This window comes from Callospermophilus lateralis, chromosome 14 (assembly GCF_048772815.1).
Source record: "Callospermophilus lateralis isolate mCalLat2 chromosome 14, mCalLat2.hap1, whole genome shotgun sequence".
NCBI lineage: Eukaryota > Metazoa > Chordata > Mammalia > Rodentia > Sciuridae > Callospermophilus > Callospermophilus lateralis.
The window spans coordinates 56,038,062-56,064,179 of NC_135318.1; the positions used below are offsets into that span (position 1 = coordinate 56,038,062).

At 42.8% G+C, this 26,118-nt stretch overlaps 1 protein-coding gene across 1 annotated transcript in view; it reads left to right on the top strand.

Annotated features, from left to right (window-relative positions):
* Nucleotides 1-26,118, top strand: part of Antxr1 (ANTXR cell adhesion molecule 1) — a 226,760-nt gene that overhangs the window by 118,190 nt on the left and 82,452 nt on the right. Inside the window, exon 13 of the mRNA XM_076833319.2 lies at nucleotides 13,298-13,393. Within this exon, the coding sequence (XP_076689434.2) occupies nucleotides 13,298-13,393 (96 nt within the window). The remainder of the gene's footprint in view (nucleotides 1-13,297; nucleotides 13,394-26,118) is intronic.

The following is a 26,118-nucleotide window of genomic DNA, read 5'->3' on the forward strand; positions in this document are numbered from 1 at the left end:
AGCTAAACATAAATTTTGACCAGTCAGAGAAGAAGATGAGAAAATACCTTCAAAACACAGAAGGACAACAATAATAAAGTAAAAATAGAACAGAAAACAAGATAGAGAGGCAAGGAAGGAATTATTTGTTGAGCCTGAAGGAGATGAAACAGAACGACACATATCCAAAGAACTGTGTCATCGCTGGTCAAACTGGATGGGAAGATGAGCCACCTGCAGTGTTGCTACAGGTTAAGGGCAGTGCTGGAGGTCAGTAACCAAGGGAACCAGGAAGACACATGCCCACTGAGTTCATCCCTCCCCTACTTCTGTGTCTTCCTTCCTAGGGAAGTATTGTATATTGACATTTCATTTCCCCCATTTTTATCACCAAATAAAATTTACCAAATTACTATGAAACCCTCCATTGGTAAGGCTCTTTGTCCCTAGCACTCTCTAAGTACTATGCTTCTTTTTAAAATTTTTTATTTGTTCTACTTGTTGTATATGACAGCAGAATGCATTTCCTTTCATCATACAAATGGAGTACAACATTTCAATTCTCTGGTTGTACACAATCTAGAGATGCACTATTCGTGCGACCATACATGTACCTAGGGTAATGATGTCCATCTCATTCCTCCATCTTTCCTATCCTCCCCTCCCCACCTGCCACTTTGCCCAATCCAAAGTTCCTCCATTTTCCCCGTGCCTCGCTCCCATGATAGATCAGCATCCACCAATCAGAGAAAACATTCAGCCTTTTGGGGGATTGACTTACTTCACTTAGCATAATATTCTCCAACTCCATTCATTTACCTGCAAATGCCATAATTTTATTCCTTTTCAATGCTGAGTAATATTCCATTGTGTAGATATACCACAGTTTCTTTATCCATTCATCTATTGATGGGCATCTAGGTTGGTTCCACAGTGTAAGTGTTGTGAATTAAGCTGCTATAAACATTGGCATGGCTATGTCATTATAATATACTGATTTTAAATCCTTTGAGTATAGACCAAGGAGTGAGATAGCTGGGTCAAATGGTGGTTCCATTCCAAGTTTTTTGAGGATTCTCCACACTGCTTTCCAAAGTGGTTACACCAATTTGCAGTCTCACCAGCAATGTTTGATTGTATCTTTTTCCCCCCATATCCTCCTCAACCCTCATTATTGATTGTATTCTTGATAATTGCCATTCTGGCTGGGATAAGATGAAATCTTAGAGTAGTTTTGATTTGCATTTCTCTAATTACTAAAGATGTTGAACACTTTTTCATATATTTGTTGATCATTTGTATATCTTATGGAAAGTGTCTGTTCAGTTCCTTAGCCCATTTATTGATTGGGTTGTTGTTGTGGGGTTGTTTGTTTGTTTTTGGCATCATTTTTTGAGTTCTTTATATATCCTGGATATTAATGCTCTATCTGATGTACATGTGATAAAAATTTGCTCCCATACCGTAGGCTCTCTCTTTACCTCAATGATTGTTTCTTTTGCTGAGAAACAATTTTTTTTTTTTTTGCTAATCCATCCCATTTATTGATTCTTGATTTTATTTCTTGTGCTTTAAGACTCAGGATCTAATCTGACATGATGAAGATTTTGGTCTACTTTTTCTTCTGTTAGGTGCAGGGTCTCTGGTCTAATTCCTAGGTCCTTGATCCACTTTGAGTTGAGTTTTTGTGCATGGTGAGAGATAGAAATTTAGTTTTATTTTGCTACATATGGATTTCCAATTTTCCCAGCACCATTTATTAAGGAAGCTATCCTTTCCCCAATGTATGTTTTTTGTGCCTTTGTCTAGTATGAAATAACTGTATTTATGTGGATTGGTCTCTGTGTCTTCTATTCTGTACCTTTGGTCTACATGTCTATTTTGGTGCCAATATAATGACATTTTTGTTACTATTGCTCTCTAGTATAGTTTAAGGTCTGGCATTGTAATGGCTCCTGCTTTACTCTGTTTGCTAAAGGATTGCTTTGGCTATCTGGGTCTCTTATTTTTCCAAATGAATTTCATGATTGCTTTTGCAAGTTCTATGAAGAATGTCATAGGGATTTTAATAGGAATTGCATTAAATCTGTATAACAGGTTTGGTAGTATGGCCATTTTGACAATATTAACTCTGCCTAAGATCACATAATTACTATGCTTTTTAATGTATAGTTTATGGTTCTATTTTTTCTGGTTTCTCATTATTTGGTATTACACATGTGTTTTCCATTCTAGCTAGCCCCCTTTCTGATATGACAACTTAGGCTTCTGGGTGCTCCAATATCAGACCATCAAGCTCATATAAATTGTATCTAAAGTAAGAATTCCTAGCCTCTGAATAAGAACTTGAGAAAAAATATGTGTGCCCTGAGTACCCATATTTTACTGAAGGACCGGTATGTATGTCTGTGCGTGCCCGCTCCTGGGTTATCAAAGTCATTCAAAATGGTTGGGTCTTTGAGGCTAAACCTTCTAGATTAGAAGCCCCTGCTAAGAAAGGAACTTGATTGGAGGAGTGCAAAATTGAAGGAGGATCCCATAAGTTTGGGAGCAGGATGAAAAAGATAGGAAGAAAAAGGGGAAAGAGAAAAAGAGAAGAGGTAAGATTAACAGTTTGGCAAAAGGGACCAAAAACAATGAAAGCCTAAGAGCATCTTCTTTCTACCAACACTGAAATAATTGCCAACTATTTAAACAGTCCAAAACTGTCACAACCAGTGGGCTAGACTATCACAGGATGGGAGGAGACCCATCCTGAACTAGACCATATTGTCCTACTTGGCAATGTCACATTGCACTAACTCCCAAGTTGCCCCAGGGTCGTTATGTGTATTTTCTAATCAGGGTATTATTGGGGAAAAAAATAATTCGCACTTTTTGTGTTTCCAAAAAGCAGGCAAACTCTTCCTTCTGGTCACTATAGCATGATTAAGTCCTAAGAAAATATATTAGCACTTTTCCTTTTATAAAACAGTTTTCTCACCTATGCATTAGGACAACAAAGAAATTCAAAAGTCAGTGATTTAATTTCTTTCTCTGCAAAACAAGGGTCAGTGCCACAAGCCATACATAGCTAGCATTCCTTTTCTGTCACTATGGTTGCTAGAACAGATGTTAGTTAACTCAGTGCCCAAAGCAGTGGCCTCAGTGTTTTGTTTCCTTAAAAAAAAAAAAAAATTAACTTTAAAGCACTTGAATAAGGGACAACTAAAATATTCTTGATATTCTTTTACACACAACCCAGCATCAGGAAAACTGCTTCCTTTGCAAGCTGGGGAAGTATGAAAGGTATAGTGAAGGCAATTTTATTTTACCTGCATCATCCAAATTCATGAACTTAGATAAAAGATCAACAAAGCTCAAGGTTCTTGAGATTATTTATAAAAGGTACAGACTTGGCCAAAACAGCTACAAAATGCTGCTTATGATATTTGCACCTTGCAACTCTGGTAGGCCCTCACCCCACCGTCTTTAAAATGTGTATGTCACTGATCCTCAACAGATAAAAATGTGTGCAGAGGAGTTCATACTTCCTCACTTTACACAAAACTATGTCTGTCCATATCTCTCTGCCTTTGATAACAGTTCATTTTCTTTCTGGAGTACCCTTTCTTCTTTCCACCTACACAATTTCACCATGGCCACAGGCCTGCCAAGTGCTGTTTGGACCCGCCCCGTGTCACAGGCCTGGACAAGCCTCTGAGCTCAGGCCCCGTAGATTGGCAAATCTTCCAGAGTTGACCTGTATCTGGCCTGCTCTGCTATCTGAGCAAGCCCTGTACTTTGGTCATGACTATCCAGCTAGATAATGACCACGTTCAGGATTGAAAGCTGACTGTGTTCATTTTTCTGGATTTCCTACTATTGAGTATGTGGCAGAAAATCAGTAGAAAATGTTTTGTTGGTTTTCTGATACTCCGTTATGCATTTTAAAGATGTTGCCTTTAAGAAAGTGACCATGGTCATCCCTGATAAGCATCTACCTTTCTATCACCCAAACCCACCCTATCAAATTCATAATCTTAAACAACAGCCAACAGTATATAGTGGGCGAAGTTTACTTATCAGCAATAGGTAACAGTGATGCTGACTAATATCTGAAGGGTGATCAATAAGACTAATTGAGCATATCTATTAAATAAATAACACCTTAAAGATAAGCAGGCAGATGACCACATTGAATGGGAAAAATTGAAAATTAGAAATTGGCCTTCCTCATCCACTGTCATAATGCCTGAATATTGCTAAGTAACCTTTGTAATCCTATTTCAGTAGCTCACTCATAAGAACCAGGGCTTTCTGATTAGTAACAAACAACATCTTGTCTGCATTATTCTCTGGTTTTGATTCACATTCTCTATGCATTTCATGGAAAGAAAGGAAAGTGCTAAATGAATCCAAGATTCCCTTTTTACACCCTTGTCATTGTAAGGGACATGCACTGTCATGACTGGGTCAGAGTGACAACAGCATCAAGACAAAGTTGTAAAACCTTGATATAAGAGTGTTTTCCCATGGTAAGGGCCTCAGAGCTTGAGTCTGAAGGAATATGGCATTGATCCCACCCTAGCTGCACACCGGTGATGGCTTATCTAAGTTCTTCTTGGAATTACTCATATAGGGGACCAAGTATTAAGATGTACAGCAAACTAGAATTTACACGTCCAAATAATTTCTGCTCCTTCCAAGTATTTACCTTGGAAAGCTATATGCTTTCTCCAACAGCACGGTCGCTATTCCAACTATTTTCTGCATTCCTGCTTCACTGTTGCTGGAATTTGAAAGCATGGTATACCCTCCATAGGGGAATAAGGGAACATCATTATCATTTGACTTCAAAAACTCCTTAACTTGTGGAGGCCAGGTCTGGCAAGTGGTAGAGTATCCAATTGGGAACCTTCTTGATGAAAAAAAAATGACTAAGAAGTTCTTAGATTTTCTTTTTGTGTCCTGTAAATTGGTTTTAGAAACAGTAGGGTGGAGGAGGGGGGCAGTTCCATATTGCCTTGAGCAAAGGCTGCATCATTAGAAGGAGTCTCTAACCTCCTAAGCCACTAGTTTGGAGGGAATTCAACTCATTTGCATGTGGGAGTTCTGTTATGTTCATTACATGAACAGCCTCATTATTTAATAGTCATGCTTTTTAGAAAAAGTTCCACAAAGGCTGAGGTTATTCACATCTAATAGTTTTTTTTAGACTGCCCACTTGTTGGGCTGAGGGATCTAATAGCTTTAGTGTCTGTCAATCTTGTTGCCATCTCTTACCTCTTGGGTCGCAAGATTGAATCATAATATTTAATTGTGTTACCGTTGTAAAGGTTTGATCAAATCTGATGAAAGCCATAAAGTTTACCATTAGAAAATTCACTTGGACTAGTGAGGGTCTTAAGAATATGGACTTCTTGAATATGTAACCAAGAATCCCACACTAACACCAGAGTTTCAGTCACAATTAGCATGAAGTTGCTCCCAGGAATCAAATTCATTTACCTGGTCCAAGCCTGGATACATCACTGGAAACTTGGGTTAGACAAAGAAGCAAGAGGAGAATGGGAAGGGGGGTCCCAGGGATTGAAGGATGGTAATACACAAGGATATTTACATGTTTTCTCATGAAACCCCAGAATCAATCCCAGAAAGAACTGGGTTGTCTCAATTTCACATTGTAGAGAACAGGAAGGTTGAGAGGTTGGATAACTTATCAAAGTCCACATATTCACAAGTGAAAATATTAAGATTCAGATTATCTTTTTCTGGTTCCAGAGCCCAATCTCTTTGTAGCGAGGTTGGTGCCCCGGATGGGAGCAGCTTCAGGCAATATTAGCTCTGGTAACATTTCTGCCACCCACTAGCTACAGGAGACATTAGCCTGCTAAATTCTCATTTCCCTCAAACTAATAGTTAAATCCCTGCTTATTAAGTCATTTTGTTTGAAACACTATACTATGCCTGAAAGGTTCAAATATGAGTAAAGCAGATACATGTGTTTAAAGGACTCATAGTGGAAGAGACAAGAGCATAATGATATAATTTTCATAAGCTATAGTAGAAGCTAAGTCAGAGATAGAGATAGAATTAGGATAAAATAAGAGAAGAACACAAACTCAGAATTCAGTGGTGATATTTGCCCTGTGTGTTCTCCACGTAGCTGTGGTTGCAGAAACCATGTCCATCCTTTATGCCATTGCTATCTAGTATGTAGAGAGCACTTAGCACATAGTAGGTGCCATAAATGTTAGGTATGAATGAATCAGTTGGTGTCTCAGCTAAGACTTGAAAGATAAAAAAGTTATGCAAGTAATAAAAGTTAGGATATTGGGGAAGAACATCAGAGAAGGCAAGCAGTATAAAGTTCCATCAGAGCACAAAACTCAAAGAGGGAGATGGTGAGAGAGGCGGTTAGAGAAATAAGAGAGGCCTTATGTGGACATAGGACCCAATATCTTGTACCTAGTAGGTCCATGTATGGATTCAGGAATTGTATGGACCCCCTGAAATTGTCATAAAAAAAAAATGTGAGCTTGTATGTACATGTGAATGTGTACTTTTCTGAGGAAAGAGATGTATCGTTGTCACCAAATTCCCAAATGTTGAGAACTTTTGAAGGCAATGAAGAGCTGAAAAAGAGTTCAAGTTATCAAAATCACATTTAAAGCGACTGACTTTAACTGCAATGTGGAGAATAGAATTACTGGTAAGAAGACTGAAGTGGAAGAAACCAGTAAAGAGATCATTGCAACTATGTATGAAAGGAATAATGAGATTCTAAACCTGACCCATGAGACTGGAGATGAAGTAGACAGAGGCAGATTTAGAGAAGTATCTAGGTCAGAGAAGCAGGACATACTGATGGAGGTTGTGACCCTGGAGAAGAAAGAACAGGGGAACAAAAAGAAAAGTCAGATTCATTTCCAGATTGCTAAGTAGTACCATTAAATGAGAGGATGAGAACAAAAAGGGTTTGGGGGGCAAACATGAGCTCAATGTGAACTGTTAGTGTGAGATCTCACCAGGGCCTGGAACAGGGAGAGATCTAGACTGAGAATAAAGATTTAAGTGATCAGTGTCTTGGTGAGAGGAAATGAGGCAGACCATGGAGAGTGTTGGAAAGAAACACAGCCCTGGACCAAGGAGGGACCTGTGGGTGGCACAACACTGTGAATAGACTTAAGGCTGCTGAATGAAGACTTAAAAATCACACACACACACACACACACACACACACACACACACACACGCTATTTTAAAGTGGAAAAATAAAAAATGATGGCTACTGACATTTAAGGGGCCTGGTACCAGGAGAAGCCCATAAGGAAGGTGGAAAGGAATAATCACATAGGAACGTGGGGGGCGGGGCGGTCCAGAGAGGACTGTCACAGATGCCAGGGGAATAGGATTGCAATAAAATGCAGGGTGGGGTGGGTGGATAAGTTAGATAATCGCTAAGGTGGCTTCCAGGAATAACAGTCAGAATATATAAGCTCCGAGAGAGAATCATTTTGGTCTCCAAGCTTGCCCATCCAGAACTTCTCAGCAGCAATAAAATGACTTAAATTTCACCTTTCAAAATAAAACTTGCCCGTGCTCTGCCAGTTTTGTCTGGGCAAGAAACAGAGCTCAGAGCAGCTGCTTCGGATGGGTCTAAATTCCACTTCAGAGCACTGGAATGTGACACCTCCTAAGCACCAGCCTTGGCTTGGGGGGGGGGCAGTTACTCAGGCTCCAGCCTCCCTGAGCTCAGCTGCCACATCCTCCAACTCCCTCTGCTCCCAGGGTCTCTCCTTGGAGCGGGTGAAGCCCCATGTGTTCCTAGTCTGTGATCTCTGCCCCTGTCCCTCTCACAAGCCATTGCTGAAGTCACAAGAAGGATAGACCAGAACTGCCCTGGCTGCAAGGTCTCTTTCCCTTGGGGGCTCCCAATGGTGCTTCAAAGACACCTTCACCTTGTTCTAGAAAACTAGGGAATGCAAGGAAGAGGAGAGGAAGCCCCACACTATCTGCCACGTCCCCGGGCGCCCGTGGAGGGGAGAATCCAAAGCAGCGGCATTGCCAGCTCTTGAGAGCACTCGTGGATCATCAGCTATTTTCCTGTCATACTCTGGCCAAGACTGGCTAATATCCCTTCAGTGTGGCAGAATAAACCCTACTAATTCATCCTTTCATGTTAAATATTTACAAGACACTACATGCGTATGAAAGCATCCAACTGGCCTCTGTGCTTCAGTGTGAATACTGAGAATCTGTCCGAGCTAGACCCCAAAACTATGACAAACCCAGCGCCCTGCCAGCAAAGGCTCTGAGAGTTCCTTTATTAATAGATGGAGCATGCTGTTGCTGTCAAAATGTAAATGTTACACTTACCAGGACTCATTCTGGACACCCCAGGGGTGGTGGGGGTGGGTATCACCATAGTGGGGGCAATAAAACGTGTCTCTTCCCTGCCTGGATTCTGAATAAACCGAGACATGAGGCCAAAATATGATATATGAAAGCCTCAGTGTTGTCTTTATGACTGAGCTGAAGACCTTGGCAGAGTGTGGCAGCAAATGGCTAGAAACTGGAGCCCAGAATTAAATAGATTTACCAGCTCATCACAGGCCTGGGGCCTGGCCAGGAAGATGCACGGCCAGAGGCCAAGTTTCTGGGAGCTGATTAGCTTCAGCTTTAGGGACCCTCATCTGAACAGGCCCTTCTAGGCCTTTCTAAGGCCCTGGGAGGAACCCTAATAATTTTGCTTTTGTATTGTAATGTTATTTATCTTTAAGAGGTTCTTCATCCCCCACCCCCAAATTGTGTAAGCATCAGGCCTCGTAAAACCTTGCCTGGGGTAACTGAGGACAACCCTTCCTGTGGATTTCAGGCTCCCCAGAAAGAAAGGACAGAGCTCATCCCAACATGCCCAGTTTACTCTTTCCTTATTTATTGAATGAGTAAAGAGGAAGAAACAGGCCTAGAGTCAGACACACTTTGTGCCCCAACATAGAAAGAAGCATCAGGAGCGAGTGAGAGAGGTGCCCTTCTTGACGGACAGTTCTTCAAGCCCAGCAGGACAGTCAGTTGGCTATACCCCATGCCATGGGCATTAGGTAGAATCCAGTGCAAGTCCAATGCAGGATTTCACAAAGTTTCTTTACCTTGGTTGAAGTCCCCCTGGTTTCCCGCTAATTCCTCTCCATTTTATGCTCCTCCCTTTTCCATGGCAACCCCCAAAACAAAACAGAACCGAGCAGCAGTGTCTGAGTTTATATCATCCAAGGCCTGGCTGTCTCCTATCATGTTGCAAACAAGCCCAGACGGGATTCCTCACCCCCATCCCCTGCCATGTGTCAGAAATCCAGAATCCCTAGATTCCACCAACCAAGTAGGAGAAGTCTTTGTTATTCAAGTTTCCAAATCTATACCTTTGAGAACAATGCCCTCCTTGTCTTCAAAGTAATGTCCTCCTTTCAGGATCTGGGAACAGAAGGAATTCAAGAAAGCCATGAGGCAGGGATTTGGCTATTCAAGGCAGGCAACCTCCCAGATTGACATCCCAAATAACAAATGCCCAGAGGAGCAGGGCTGAGCATATTGTGCCCTGGAATTTTTTTTTCTTTTTTTTTTTGCGTATCAGGGATTGAACTCAGGGGCACAAAACCACTGAGCCACATCCCCAGCCCTAAGTTGTATTTTATTTAGAGACAGGGTCTCACTGAGTTGTTTTAGCACCTCATTTTTGCTGGGTGTGGCTTTGAACTCATGATCCTCCTGTCCCAAGTCACTGGGATTACCACACCCTCTCCTATGAGGCTTTTTAAATGAAGCTCATTTAATTAAAGAGGATGCAAAGAAAGCACTGAGCATGGCTGGAGAAATGTCACTTTGCATAAAACCAGGAACTTTTCTCCAGGTGTGGAGCACAGTAATGGTTAGCTATTGTTAGTGAAGGGAGTACTGAGTGATTTCATAAAAGGCAAGTGCTCGAGAATGACACTGTAAAATACCATCCCTAAAGACTTGGGCATATTAGCAACAGCCTCCTGCCTGTCCTTAGACCCCTGATCCTTCCCTCCTCGGGTTCTATACCTTTTCAGTATGGACAGCAGTGCCCCAGTGCTCCCAGTTTATAGCCACCAAGGGTTCCCCTTGACTCAGGATAGAAGCCACACTGGGCTTGCAGGGTCTGTCACAGCAGGGATTTCCCCCTCCTTTCTATGCCAGCAGACTCCATGGACCTTCTCTGCCATTCCCCCACCCCATACCTGCCTGACCCCAGAGCTTTGTGCCTGCCCTTCTGTGCAGGAATGCCAGCTTCTCCTGTGCCTGCAGGCAGCAGCTCCTTGGAGTGTCACCTCCTCTGCTAAGTGCTAGTTCCCAGGCGCTGTTCTTCAGCACTTGGCTACTTTCTAATAGCGATACCCTGCTGGTTAAACAAGGAGCCAAGTTGCCCACATTTAAATTCTGGCTTCTCTGTGAGGCTTTGGACACGATTCTCCACCCCCTCCTTGCCTAAGTATTTTTATCTATTAGAAAAATAAAATCATTGAATTCAAAATTAAATGAACTGGCATATGGAAAGCATGTTAGTATACAGAAAAAAATAATCACTGCACATAGTAAGTGCTCAATAAGTATTAACTATACTAATGACAATTATTATCATTATTGTTATCTCACCAGAATGTAAGCTCTTCAAGAAAAGAACCTAGCCCAGTAGCACCCACCTGTAATCCCAGCAATTCAAGAGGCTGTTTTACCCCCCAGGGCCTCCTTCTCTGCACCTTGCCCCTTTCTAAGCCCTCCACTGCAGCCAGGCAGAACTGTGGCTCCTGAGAGGCAGACCAGAGGTGGCTGAAGAAAAGCCAGCCAGCCTCATTCTGTGCAAATCTGAGAAATCCTCCACTGTGTCCCTTCCCCGCACCTCAGTGGGTGTGTCCCTCATCCTTGCCACTCACGGGGAACCTTCTCCTTCCACAAGGACATAAACACATGTCCTCACAATTTCTTTCTCTGAAATGAAAAAATAGAATATGGAAATTGTGTGTGATATGAATAAATGGCATGCCAAGTCTGGATAAAAGGCTACTTGTTTTATAAATTTCTCAGTATGCCAGAACCACTCCGTTTTGCAGGTAAGGAAAATGGAGACTCAGTGACAACCGGTGACTTCCTCAAGTCCCTCCGCATACCACTTGGGATATATTGACGGGTTTATGCCCACGTTTATATTCCAAGTGCAAACAGATTTATGATCTGAGATGCCCACAGTATTCATTGTCCAGAGAAGCAGAGGGAGAGAAAATCACAGCCCAGTGTTTGATAGGACGGCTTACATCAGATGCCCAGATGTTTCCGTCTTCATCTTACTTATGTTTAATCCTCACTGGTGCCACGAGGCAGATGAGGTTTATTACCTCCATTTAATGGAAAGTAGAAACAGAGATCAGGAGGATTGTCCTTGACTAATAATAAGTTTAGAAAATACATGTGATTTCTTCCCGTCACCACCAAGAGCTCATGTTATGATGTGACAGGGACAGAGAATCCACCCTACCATGGTTGTGTCCACCCGTCTGGCCCCTGTGCACTCCTCCCACCCCTGCCTCAGCCCGGCCCAGCACCTGTGTTTCCAAGACTGTGGCTCCCTCAGGGGCAATCTGGCCTTCCCAAACCTTGGCTTCTTGCTTGGGACTGGGGGTGTTGAATTCCCTGGCTTTTCAGTCAAAGACATTCCAGAGAATTCCAGGGAGTCAGAGCTGCCTTTCAACCTCTTCCAGTAGCCCCTGATGAGCATTCAAGTGGGAGGGACTCACCTCCAGCTCTGCCCTTCAATCTGCTCTGTTACCCTGGAAAGACCACCCAACCTCCCTCCTCTGTAAGTGGGGCAGGGCCACAGCTTTGAGAATCTGTGAACGGGCTCCCCTAGAGGCACTGAAGATCACGGGAAGGTCACCAGCTTCCGTCCTCCTAAGCCCATCTCTGGACCTGATAGATCCACTGACCTGGATAAGAATCCCTGGACTCAGTGAGCTCTGATACCAGAATGGGCACCGGATTTTTAAAGAGGAATTGCAGTGATTTTGTTTGCTCATTATGACATGATAAAAGAGGAAGAAAGAAAATACAGGTTTTCAAAAAAGAATAAAATTGTCATAAGGTTACTCTCAATGAAACTACTGCTAATATGTGAGTAAATATCAGTAAACTACCAGTGAAAGAATTCAGTAAACAATCAGTTTTTCTGTCCTCTGACTCTTGACCCATATATACAGAAATTCCCTCCTTATTCCAGGAACGTTTTCCCATTACATTTAAATATTGTTTCACAAAATAGTGGTGACATAGTACCTGATTTCAATGGTAATTCTATAATGCATTATTTAGCCTTCCCAAATTGTTAAACATTTGTGTTCTTTTCCTCTTTTATTAGTATTATTATTTATGCAAACATCCCTATTTTCTTAGGGCAAAAGTCAAACTGTCAGTTGAAAGTGTCAGGACACTTTCAATATCCTAACGATGTGTCCCTAGGCCCCCCTCCCCAGAGAGCTGTGCCCATTTGTGCTCTCAGTTGCTGGCAGGGAGGGAACGTGGAGGAGACTTAGACCTGTGATCTCAAGTGGCTTCCTTGAATCAGCAGCCTACAATGCTGATGCACAAAGGAACTTCTGTTTGCAAATGTTAACCACCATCTGAGCCACAGCAACCCTGTCTATTTTCAGACTAGCTTAGGCATGCTTGGAAATGGGTGAAATTGTTCTCGAGTGTCTCCCTCCCTCCCTCCGTTGCCCTGACAGCACTTGATCTGACTCAGCCACCCCACCCTCACCTCCCAGGTTCAGCTGCAGTTGCCCTCCTCCACTCCCAGCATCTCAACCTGGGGCTCAGGCCTTCCATCCATGGCCTTGGGAGTCTGCTACATGATTTGTGTGACTCGGATTGGGAGAGAAGGCAGAATCCTGAGTAGGACTGTCTGAATCTGCCCAGATAGTGGCTAGAACATCAGTCTCAGTGAACTGGGGGCTGTCAGTGGGCAGGGATAAGCTCCAGGGACAGAGGGCAGTGGGAGGCCATCTCAGTGCCCTGTAGGGTTACAATTCTTACTTAAAGAGAAGAGCAGGGCCTTCCTGAAAAGTCAAATCCATTTCACTTAAACATTGGCTAAACCGAGTATGTTATGATGCTATTCACCCAACATGCTGAGCAGAGTTTCAGCCTTGATCTTGGCAAACTGAGCGCTTCTCTGGGCCTGAGCTCTGCCCTTGGTAGTGGGAATTTGGGGAGGGAAGAGCTCCCCGTGGTCCATCCTCTCCTGACCGCCTTTCTCTTGGCCCCACAGTCGGACGGCTCCATCCTGGCGATCGCCCTGCTGATTCTGTTCCTGCTCTTGGCTCTGGCGCTGCTTTGGTGGTTCTGGCCCCTTTGCTGCACTGTGGTAAGTACCCCAACCTCGGGTCATGCAAGGCAACAGTGACATGAAGTCCCCAGGGCCACCAGTAGGGAGAAAAGGATCAAGAACTATAGCAGTGGGGAACAAATCTTACATATTTTATTCAATTTGTGCAAAATCAACATAAACTGTCATTGATCAGGGGAACCACGAGTCGTGAGTAGTCAATGTGGGTTGGGGTGTGAGCTGCCCTTAGGCTCAGCTCTTGGTAGGGCTGCTGGAGGGGCCACTCTGGGTCTGGTGCTTAGGAAAGATCCACAGCATGCACAAGATACCCTAAGTGATGAGTGTTATTGGACATGCAGTAAATATACAGTATATGAATGTGTGTGTATGATGCACGTGTGTGTGCACGCACGTACACACACACACACACACACACACACACACAAACTTGTAGAGTTGCCTCAATTGATACACTTCCAAAACCACCATGATCTTAGTATGTATTCTATCTGAGGGAGTGTCTCGGTGCCTCTTCTTTTTTTACAATCAAGAGAGGCATCCAGCCAGGTACAGAGGCACTCTCCTATAATCCCAGTGGCTCAGGAAGCTGAGGCTGGAGAATTGCAAGTTCAAAGCCAGCCTCAGCAACCTAGCAACTCAGTGAGACCCTGTCTCAAAATAAAATATAGAAAAGGGATGGGGTTGTGGCTCAGTGGTTAAGCACCCCTGGATTCAATGTCCGGTATCAAAAAAAAAGAAAAAAGAAGAGAGGCACCTATCTTTATTTCATTAACTTTAGCTTACATTTATAGGGCACCCCTCCTGTCTCAGTACCACTGGTCCAAGCACTTTGGCTAAAAGATCAATAAGAACCTGCCTCCTCCCATCACTGTCATCTGGAGTCACCACATGTCTCCAGCATCTCCCTAAATAGCTTAGTATCTGCAATAACCTGCCCTGTTGATTCTGTGCCAAAAAGATATATGTCTTGTCATCAGTTTCTATCTGGGGAGGGATACCAGGGATCGAACTCAGGGCACTTGACCACTGAGCCACATCCCCAGCCCTATTTTGTATTTTATTTGGAGACAGGGTCTCACTGAGTTGCTTAGCGCCTCACTTTTGCTGAGGCTGGCTTTGAACTCACGATCCTACCGTCTCAGCCTCCCCAGCTGCTGTGATTATAGGCATGTGCTACTGCACCCAGCTCTGGTCATCAGTTTCTATTCCCTGGTCCCTAGACTATAAAAAGCCCCAAAAAAGTAATATCCAACTACAGAGTAAAGTTCAAGCTCCAACACATCTAGTTCCACCTGTGTGCCCTGCAGGCCCGTGTGAGTCGCGTGTGCGCTGTACAGTGAGTTGGAAGAAACCACCACTTGCTTGGCTGCCAGGGCGTCTTCCATTCCCTGTATTTCAGTCCTTCCAGGCAAGGGCCAGCAGGGGAAATTAGACAGGGACCCTCTCCAGGACAGTGGCCTGTCCCGTTCTATCTCTGATACTCCAGCACATAGCACACAGCACCAAGGACTCAGGTCAGTGGGCAGAACTGAAGTGAACTCAGACCACAGCCGTGGAGAGCGCTGGACTTGAAAAGGAGGGGAAGATGCCTCCGAATGACATTTTAAAGAGGTGGCAAATAAATAAATGAGATGAGCAACCCAGCCAGCCAAGATGGGGACCATGTGGCAAGGCAGACAGAACCCGTGTGTGCAGGGACAGACCCAGGACGGACCCAAGTCTCCAGTCAATTAGTACCATCCCGACGAGACTGATCTTCCCAAGATGTTAAACAGATTCTTGCCACAGCAGCTCCAAGAGTTAAATGAAGTTTTGAATTCTTAAAGCCGTACAACCATGTTATTTTGAGGATCAAAAATCCCCATGAGTCAGCCAGAACCCTTTCTATGATGATTCAAAAACATTCTGAAGGGAAAAAAAAATCTTGCTGCAAACTCTTAAAGAAGCAGGTGGACAGGGATAGTGGCAGCAATCAGGGAACACCAGGACATCTATTAGAATACTGTTCACCTTTGATTTTTACAGTCACCTCTTAGGTGGGGACAGCTGGGAACAATAGGGTAGCCTAGCAGTGCTCCACCAGCTTGTGGCTGTTTTCTTGGGCAAGTTACTTAACCTCTCTGTGTCTCAGTTTCCTCTTTGGTATAACGAGGACAATAAAAGCCTGACCTCACGGGAAGATGGCAAAGATTAAAGAAGTTTATACACATCATGCTTAGAAGCACCTAGCACAGAGCAAAGGTTGTGTATCATTATTATTATTAAAAAAATACTTGATAGTAGCCGGGCGCAGTGGCACACGTCTGAATCCCAGCAGCTCAAGAGGCTGAGACAAGAAGATCACAAGTTCTAAGCCAGCCTCAGCAAAAGTGAGGTGCTAAGCAACTTAGTGAGACGCTGTCTCTAAATAAATACAAATTAGAGCTGGGGATGTGGCTCAGTGGTCAAGTGTCCCTGAATTCAATCTCTGGTACAAAAAAAAAAAAAAAAGAAAAAAGAAAATACTTGGCTGAAATAGGAATCTATTTATGTTGTATGACATTCAACTTATATCGGTGGGAAATATTTCTCAAAGCAAACCTTTCATTATTGGAAGCAGTATTACCCAAGGCCAGATTGTTTTGCAATTTTCAAAATATTTTTCAATGAATTTATCTGGTTAAGTCCCTGTTGCTTTGGAAAGCAGCCCAAATGTCTTAATGTGGTCTAGTTTTGTAAGTCCCTAAGGATTTCTTCATGAGGGAAGATCCTGGAGATGAATTTTCCTGTTTATAATGTCTATAAAACTGCCCCCACCTCCTATTTCTGAAAGCTGGCCTGGGCTCCAATGCTTGATGTGCCCCCAAACTACTTGTTGATCCCTTGTCTCCTTGATGAGTGATGAGGTTCTGAGGGGGGGCAGTCATGGGTTGTCGGAACAGGAGTAGGCAGGAGGGCAAGTGTGAACCTCCCCCACGGCCCTGGGTCAGAAGTTTCTGGAAAGCTTCTCTGCCCTGAGTGACAGCCCTCGTCAGCAGTCCTCTAACAGAGGACTGTTGTCTTTGTAAACAGGGTCCCCAAACCTCCGTTACCCACCCTGACCCTCCACCAAGTATGAGAAATGCCCAGGATATGGCACCAAAACTACATCTTGGTGTTGCTGGCAAAGCAAAAAAAGCAGGAAGACCCTGCAACTTGTGGGCTGCAGGCTGCATGAGGCCAGGCTCTCCCCTGCCGCAGTGTTCTCCTCAGGAGTCACCCAAAATATCTGACAGTCTGCAAGACCCACCCCGAATGGGGCCAAACATTAACCCCTCAGTGGCTGGATATGGGAAAGGGATACAAAGTCCTGGGTGGCAGGGCAGATGCTTTTAACATCTGAGCATAAAGAGCATTTGTACATGCAGTGACCAGCATGACCAGACGACGTGCAGTGGATACTGTCAGGCCTGCCCTCTGCCTTCGCATGCTTTCTGCTTCCTGCCGATCCTGTCTGGATGAAGCTGATGGAGGAGAGTGGCTGGTAGTTACTCCCCGTCACATCTTCCTTCTCTTAAAGGACCCCACTCTTATCTGGGCTCTTAACTCCCAGCTGAATGGGACTTAGATTAACCTATTATCAGCCTAGCTGAGTACAGTCTATCAGAAGTAACTGATGGAAAGAGAGGGAAATGACCCAGATCGAAACCTTCAGTGCCTCCCAAATTGGCTATCAGTACCCTTCAGGGGTACCTTTGGCTTCTAAGAGCCCTACATTTAGTCACTGGCACACACACACACACACACAAAAAAAAAAAAAAAAACCCACACTGAAAGCAAGTGAGGCAGTGGAGTAGGCACCCTCTAGGCTTAATTGAGTTTCCAAAATGAAAATTTGTATGTCATTATTCTACCCGAAACAAAGCCTCACCACAGTTCCACAGGGGCTGTCGCCAGAGCTCCTCCGGTCATGCCAGGCCCACTCCATCTGCTCACAAGTTAGAATCAATATTGTTGAAATCCCTAAATTGAACTTTTCAAAGAGGAAGAAAAGGAAATCTGAATAAGAAGAGGATCACGGAAGAAAGTTGAAATGTTTTAGAAGAGTGAATGTTATAAATAACTTAAGTATTTACAGAAAAAAAAAAAAGCAATGATTCAGTGAGAGTGGGCACTACACTGTTCTAGAAAGTACAAGCTGTCCTGAGAGCTCACCTTCACCTAGCTGCCAGGGTGAACCTGCAGCCCAGCCAGGCTGAAAGCTTGATGCACACAGGCAAACGCCTTCACACCCTGCCCCTGTTTCACAGGTAGTGAGACGGGGTCAACTCTGCTTAGCCCTGGAGACTGGCTCCTCCACATCAAGAATCTGGAGGAGGGAACCAGTGCCTCCTGGTCTGTCATCTACTGAGTCCCTGGCCACACTCCCAGGAACACCCTCAATTCCCTACCTCAGGGCCTGCCCATCCCTACACCCAGACTCACACAATTGTGTGTTTTCTCTTCATTCCCAAGACACTGATCACCTTGGGAAAGAATTGCCCCTGGGTGCTGATGGGCCAGGACACCTTTATGAGGCCTTCAGCAAACCCCAAGCTCATGTTTGTGCTTTGTCCTGGGCAGAATCACCAACTCCCATGACTTCCATTACTTGATGAGTTCACCCATCACAGGCGTTGGCTCCAAAGGACCTGGCCACATTATAGGGGCCCCGTGGAGGGCCCTCACATGCAGGCATCTTGCCTAACATGTCCCAAACTAAATTCAACCATGGAAGTGACAATAAAAGCTGCCCAGTGCAGAGTGATCCCAGGTGCCTTCTGTCATGCCTTGTCTGATCTCACTTCAGAGTCTTCTCTCACACCTCATCTTGCCCCTCACCTCCCTCCCTCTACTCCAGCACATGCACAGTACCTAACACTGAGCAGTTGTTTATAACATCGTTGAGGAATGAATGAATGAATGAACTCCATTGCCTTAGTCTAGGGTGCTCCCACTTGGGCTATTTCTTTCTAACTGCTCTTTCGGTCTTTCTCATCTTCACTCTAGAGATTTTTCTTTAAAAGGAAAATCAGACCTTTTGTCCTGCACACTCCCCTGTCCAAATCCTCTTGACTATTTAGTGGCTCCCAAATAAAGTTCCAACTCCTTGATGTGGCATGTGCAGGCTCTTCCTAACCTGGCCCTACTTCTCCAGCCTGGCATGTCCTTTTTCCCTCCTGTGCATGGACTACCTTAGCACTGTGCCTGCCCTTCATGGCCCTGATAATGCTGTTATAACTGTCTGCTTGTCTGTCTTCACCTGTCAAGGTGAAGCTGTTGGGAGTTAACACTGTAGATTCTCACAGCATAACATAGTGCCTCACTCAGAACTCTTGAATAAATCTTAGAATCTATTGAAGAGTTCAGTTGAATGGAGGGTCATCTCCAGGCACACCCTTCTCTTTGGGGACATTGGCACATGCCATGTGCTTCTTTCCCATGATCTCTTGACTCATCGTGTTTTCTTCTGCTGAAATATTTTCATCTTTCTCTACTCTGTCAACAATTCCTCTTCAAAATCATCTCAATGATTACTCACTCCATCTCAGAGCTTGCAGCACACCTCCCCCACCCCAGGGAAAATCAGCTGCTGCCTCAGGTGGTTTCCTGAGCACCTTTATTCAAATCTATCTTAGAACATTTGTGTATCTTATCACAGTGTTCATGTTTTATGTGTATTTCTGTAACTATACTGTGAGCTCCTTCAGGAAAAAGGAAAATTAATCACAGAAAATAATTCTAAAATGGAGTATGGTGCTTAGTACATTATTTTTTTCCCAAACTATACTAAAAAGTTGTCATCATGGAGAAAAGTTTAGATACAAAAGAAACCCACACGTAATTTGATGGAACTCTGTTGGATGGTGGTTTCTTGAGTGTTTGTATTGTTGTATTTCATAACCTACATATATGTTAAAGGCAATATTTATATGCATAAATATTTCATACAAAAGACATAACCATTTCTTTAAGTCCTAGAAATATGCCCAATATATTAGGAAGGTAATGGTATATCTGGAATCTGAGTGAAAAGATCTTACTGTATTTTGTAAGATGAAAAATATGGAAACCAGTTGCACAACAGTTTGAATATATATAATGCTACTGAACTTACACTTAAAATAGTAAGAGGCAAAGTTTATGTTTTGTGGTATTTTCCACAACTAAAAAGAAAAAAAAATCCTGCTATGAGCTTGCAGTTCTTCTGCAACTAATTAAGCCTTCATGCTGTGTAGGTCAAATCAAGGCAACATTATTTCTGTTCAAATAACAGCAGATATTTTTATTCAGTCTGTTAGGAGATGATCATGCATTCAGAATTTCTCCCTATGTAAATAAAATTCTGTCATTTAATTTTCAATGACTTTGTAGGTATCTTATGTACAGTTTTTAAAGAATTATGTAAAGGATCATGTTTAATTCACTTTATTGAACTTCAAGGATAGTTCAACAAATAAATCTATTAGGTATCTCCAATGACAAATTGCAAGGGGAAAAAATTAATTGAGCACTTGATATACCTTAAATTGAAGTTAAAAATAAAGTCCTCAAATAATGCTCTCCACCTTAAAGCATAACATTTAATTTATAGGGCCAGAAGACAACCAAGCCTAACATCACCAGAAGGATTTACCATCAGTTTGTTTAATTAAAACATGATTCATACAAGCAGCTCTTCATCCAGGCTAATAGTGCTTTCTTGATCCCCTTCCAGCCTCCACCCATTCCCATCTGGGCACTTTTTACTCTACAGCTTAAAAGATTAGTTCTCACTACACACAGCTTCTCCATAATCTGCCCTGCCCTCCCCTCTGGAGCTCTGCACCTCACACCCCCTACACCCAGTCCTTTCTCATCCCCACCTCTCCCTAATGGTTTCCCTCATTCCTGCTGAGCAGCCTTTCCACTTGCCTTATAACCCACTCTGTCCTCAGGGCTGCAGGTGCACTAGAAAGAGGCAAGCTGCTTTGAAGATGATAGTTTCCATTACCACATCTGCTTCTGTGAGTTAAAAGAATAAGCAAACTCATTGGCAGTAGTTTCCCCCATGTGAAAAATTAGAATATTGGCATCATGTCATCTCTACGGTTGCTTCCTTACTCTCTAACCTTCTGTAAGTGACTCTATTCCCCCTTCCTAGACTGTCTGGTCTGTGGTTCTCAAATATGGTCATATATTGAAATATCTGAGGGTACTATGGTGCAAATAAACATGGACAGTTTTTCCAAACTATGTCCACAGGACAGTAATACCTTGCAAATGTGGAACAGGCACACCGTAGAACAAGAGATAGTGAAACCGTAAGTTTGAAAGACACCATTAAACTAAGTTAAATAATTATCTTTGTTGCAAGGCTTCTCAGAGCCTTAAATAGGATAAGTTGCATTGTGAATCCCCAAACTTATTCTGATCCTGGAACTCTTCCTTGGCCTATCCCTACCCAACCTTCCAAATACTGACAGCTGGAAGGACACTGGTATTCTACCAAATATATTTGGGAAACACACTCCTAGAGAATGTTGAAACAGCTGAAGTTCCTGGATTATGTGGAACTTCCAGCCTCTTTCCTGCCCTCCTCAGAGGCTGCACCAGTGCTAGAAAGCTTGAAAATACGTGAAATATCATCAACATATCCTCGTTCCCTGTGTTCCCTGCTCAGATCCCACTGGCACTGCTAGTGGCTGGAGTAATCTTGCCCATGACCCAGGTAGAGTCCAGAGGCTCCTCTGCCAAGCCTCAGGGGTTCTGAATTCATGGATTTATTTTTATCATTTCACTTACTAAGTTTTGCAATGACACTGAATGTCATCTAATGGAGAATATGCATGCTATTCTTCTAAATTACCATGTAAGTCACTTAGGACTTATCAACTCACGTTAAAATTCCTGCCATGGTTCTCACTTAAATATTGATGGCTTTTAAACAATCCCAGCTTCACGGAGATAAGAAACTAAAAATTATTTGAAATTCAAATTCCAAATGGGAAAAAAATTGAGCTCATGTCTTTGAAAACTTCTTTTACTTCATTCCAGATCAACACCCTTAGCACCAGCCTTTGCTAAACTTTTATAGTGTAGAAGTACAAGCTTCAGGCAGAACTGGGACAGCACTGATACCTGACACCAGCTCTAATATTTGTGAGGTTTCCATTAAACTTCATCAGTCTGTGTAGTGCGAAGATCCCTTCATCTCCCATCAGCTAGCCTCTTACCCTTCCTGAATGTCTTCCATATCACATTGCTCATTTTCCCTTGGTTTCTTGACTTTTATTAGAAGAATTTTTACCTATAAGGTTGGGGAATCCAAATGGAAGGCTAGAATATAAAAAGCAAGCATTCCTTCTACCTGTGATATTAAAGCCATTGGCAGATGGCTTTTCCATCTGAATTGGCATTTCTTCTACAAACTACTCTGTTCCAATGGCTTCTGCTCTCATAGAACCTACCTGGTAAGGGAAACAATGGCTAAGTTGGCTGTAAGTCATCAACTCAGAAGTTCAAGGATAAGCAATGATCTTACTCCAATTTTTTTTGGCCATCACAATACATCATTTATTTGAACTAACCCTACAGAGAATGCAGGAAATAAGCATTTGTGAAAAATCAATTACTCTTGACTCTGCTGCAAAACAAGAACAAAAAATATAACCTGCATAAATCAAGTAAGAGTTGTTTTAAATGCAGAGCCAGACTCACAAGAAAATAAGAGCTATTTCCAGGTCCAAAGTGAAGGATCTGGAAATCAGAGGATCAGCTGATCCTCAAGCAGTGGCTATCCAGGGAGAGAGTTTCTGATCACAGAAACCTATAAATTTGGTTTAATAGCCTTTCCTGAGTTTTTAAAAGCTTGGGAGTTAGAATTGAGTCTTAGGCATTAAGTTGGGTCCTTGAGTGAAAGGAAGGGTTTGAAATGTTTCCTTGAGAATTCATGACCATAAACTCTCAGAGTCTTTGAGTTCAAATGTATACTCCTCGGGGTTCTGAAGGTCACAAGCAGAGAAGAACAACTTAGGAATCTGCAGGAGGAATCTTAAATCCTGTTCCCTCAACCCAAGCCTCATCAGATTCTCGGAATAAATGCAAATGACACATGAGCTCACGATCTAGAATTACCCAAAACCCAAGGTATATTATTAATCAGTCTCTTTGGGGTTGTACCATACATATGGAAAGCACCAAAGACCAGAAATCAGATAAAAAAGTCAGGCCCTGTCAGCAATATTTCCTTTGCTCTCTCCAAAGTTAACAAGAGTTGTTAAATAGCAGATGCACTGAGAATTCTCTCAATGACACTATTTCTCCTATAACTTAAGTGTACTCCTAAAAATATCACTGCATTATGGAATTTTGGCCCATGAAAATAACAGAATTAATGGTTCAGAGCAGAACATGTGAAACTGTACAGTCTTATAAAAATAATATGCTAAAAAGAATAATAAACTCAATTAATCATCCCACTATTTTAAATATATTAAATTCTTAATAAAAGTGCTGCAGTAAAGATAGCCCTTTGCCTTGATTGTTATAAAAATCAACATTTGTGGGCACAAGTACAGCCCTGCACTGTTGCTTGGAGTTAGAGATGAGTCGGAAGGAAGGAGATTCTTAGGACCAAGTGTCGCAAAACTAGAGGTGAATGGCTGTGACTCATTGTCTTGTTATTCCTAATACACTGGCTTAAAATAGAAAATGGGCTTCTGTTGTTCTGCCAGGTTCCTTTTTCATTAAAAAAAAAAAAAAAAGGCTATTTATGTGGTTCCGAATAGGATTCAGTGCTATGAAAGCACCATTCTGCTGCTCAGCCTTCCAGCCTGTTCTTCACAAGTTTCTCCTGTAAAGAAACATGGAGGCTCAGAGTTCCACTGTCTTTCCTTCAATTCTCAGCAGGGTCTCCCATGAAGCTTCATGACACCTGTCGCTCTCACAGCCTCCTTCCCTCTCTCTTCTCTCCCCCACGCTGAACGTTCTCCTCCTCTGTCCAGTCCCTGGTTCCTTTAACCAGGACATACCCTCATATCGAGGATGCTGTATAAAAGCTCTTGTGAAGATAAGAAATGACACACAGGAGCACAATCTATGTTTGATCCCGCAGGGGTAAACAGAAGTGAGAAACAGATGAGATGTGCGTGAATATTGCAGACTTCCCCAGGTCATCAGTGGAAGCTGGACGGCATTTTTACATTAAGCCTATGTTACTCAGTGGCACCAAATATAATCACCTTGTGAGTTTCAGTGTATGATGGTTAACATTATATTATGTGAATTTTACTGCCACCACCACTAAAAAACAAATAAAAAAGCCCAAAATACATATCAACATCTCCTTTACCTCTAGGAGGGAGAAAAAAAAAAAAAAAGCCCTATTTCAAGCTAACACAATTTCACAGTTTAGTAAGTGTGTTTTCCAGTTTACCTACCTCGTGGGATCAAATTCACATGTTTCATAACTGTGTCATAATAGAGACCACCTGTACTTTTCAAATTTTAGGAAGTTTTCTTGGAAATTAGCTCGGGATACAAAACTGGGAAGTGGAATCTACTTGGTGACAGTGACTTAAGTGAATAGAAGGGGACATAGATGATGTCTAGTAAATAATCGTGATTAATTATTAAGTCCAACCCATGACACTAATGGAATCCCCATGATGCATCCAAGGGTTACAACCTGCTCTTGGCAGTTGGGTCTATTAGCAGCTTAATCACTAAAGAATCATTTCAATGGGGAATTGAGAGACCAGAAGTGAGTCTTGCATCGTGTGCTTACTTGAGAGGCAAGCAAGTTAAGGCCATGAGAAATGTTTCCTTTCCCATTCCCTCAACAGGAATGCCCCTCATTCATTCATTCCAGAAACAGTGACTGAGTAACAGGAGCTGAGCTATGTGTCAAAGATAAAGCTGGCCAAGTGTACCTGTATCTTCTAGAGGCACAGAATCCAGAGAGATGCAAACCCAGCTCAGGGAGTTCATTGCCAGTGGTGCTGCTAGTGAAAGATCTAAGCCCCCGATTCCCAGGGAACCATTTGCCTGGAATTTTCTCAGTACTGGGTCCAGGATTCAAAACCATACCATTTCTGCACACCGGTGTATACAAATGCTCACTAGAGGAAGCAAAGGGGTACCTACAAGAAGAACTGAGAGTCTCCTCCATTGCAGTTTTATGTCTTCCCCACAGAAGGACAATGGAGGCCTTGGAGAGCCCAGAGTTCCTGACAACAGAACAAGAATACCATCATTGTTAGAATGAAACATTTCCAAACCTGGTGTTTCTATCCATAAGCAAATGTCAGCAGAGTGCCTGTCTGGTCTGAGGCAAACCATACGTCCCCACATATCTAATTCACGTGTAGAGTTGTTAGACATAAGCTAATTTGCACTTCTCAAATGTGGTCCACAGACCAGCAGGCTCAGCATCAGCTGGGAATGTCTTAGAAATGCAAGTGTCTGGCCCCAGACCTGCTAATGAGACACAGAGCAGTGCAGCCCAGAACATTGATGCTGTAAGAAACCAGCCAGGTGATTCTGATGCTCAAAAAGTTTGAGATCACTGGCCAAAATCAGAGGACAGGAGCTTGATTTTATTCATAAAGTAGTTATCTCAAGCAGTTCTCTTGGATTTGGTCTAAATAGCAGAGTTGCCTGTGTGTCAAGGAAGTTTTCCTTTGCAGCGACCAAGAGACCAGGCCTTTGGTGTAGAGGAGGTACAGAGATGTCCCAAAGGCAGCTACTAAAAAAGGAACGCTGAGATGCTACATTCAGATTAAGAGGAAAAGAGCCAATAAAGAGTTCCTGTTTAGACCCCACATCAAATGCCACAAGATGATCATCTTCTCCCAGGAGCTTGTCCCTGTTATCCCATAGCCAACTCCTGTCACAGGGGAAGAAACCAATGATAAGAGCAGGAGGAGAACTGTGAAGTCATGGTGGGGGATTTCTTAACAAAGTGACAGAGAAAAAACAAGGGGCCCTGTTTGTCCGCCTGCTCCTCACGTAGCCTGACCCTCAACATTAAAAGATTGAGGAAGGAGCACCCATGTTAAAATGTGGATGGACCATATTTGCATTCCATTGCACAAGACCATAGCAGTAGGTTTAGCAAGGGCAAAGAGAGGCAAGAACAGAACTTCAAATTAGGAGCAAAACTTTAGTACTTTCAGAGGGGGAAAAAAAAGGTATAACAAGCAAAATAAACTCACCAGATGCTTTACAGAGGTCCAGCAGTTGAAGTTGATAAATAAACCACAGTGGTTAAACTTTGCAGTTATCAGATAGGTCCTGGTTTATGGGGGTTTTCTGCTCTATTCATATCATTCTAAATAAATCTCCACATCTTTCGTCACTACTGCTTCCAACAGCTACACTCAGGGGTGCACATGAATATGGGGCTGGGGATATACTCAGCTGGTAGAGGGCTTGCCTTGCATGCACAAGGCCCTGGGCTCAAACCCTTGCACCATAAAAAATAATAATAAAATAAAAATTAAAACTTGAATATGATTTCAATCAATTAGAAGTAAGATTTCAATTTCATAAGAGTCTACCTGGCCTTTCTGACTTTTTAAAAATGTGTACAACAGTCTTTGTTAGATCTCACCCACTTCATGTCCACCTGAACAGAGATAGATTAGCTCAAGTCATTGATAAGAGAGGCAAGGAGATGCCTCTCCCAACTTAGAGAAATTTTAAGAAATTCTCAGGTAGCAAAGAAACACTAATAGAATCTAGAAGTTTCATCCATCTCATTT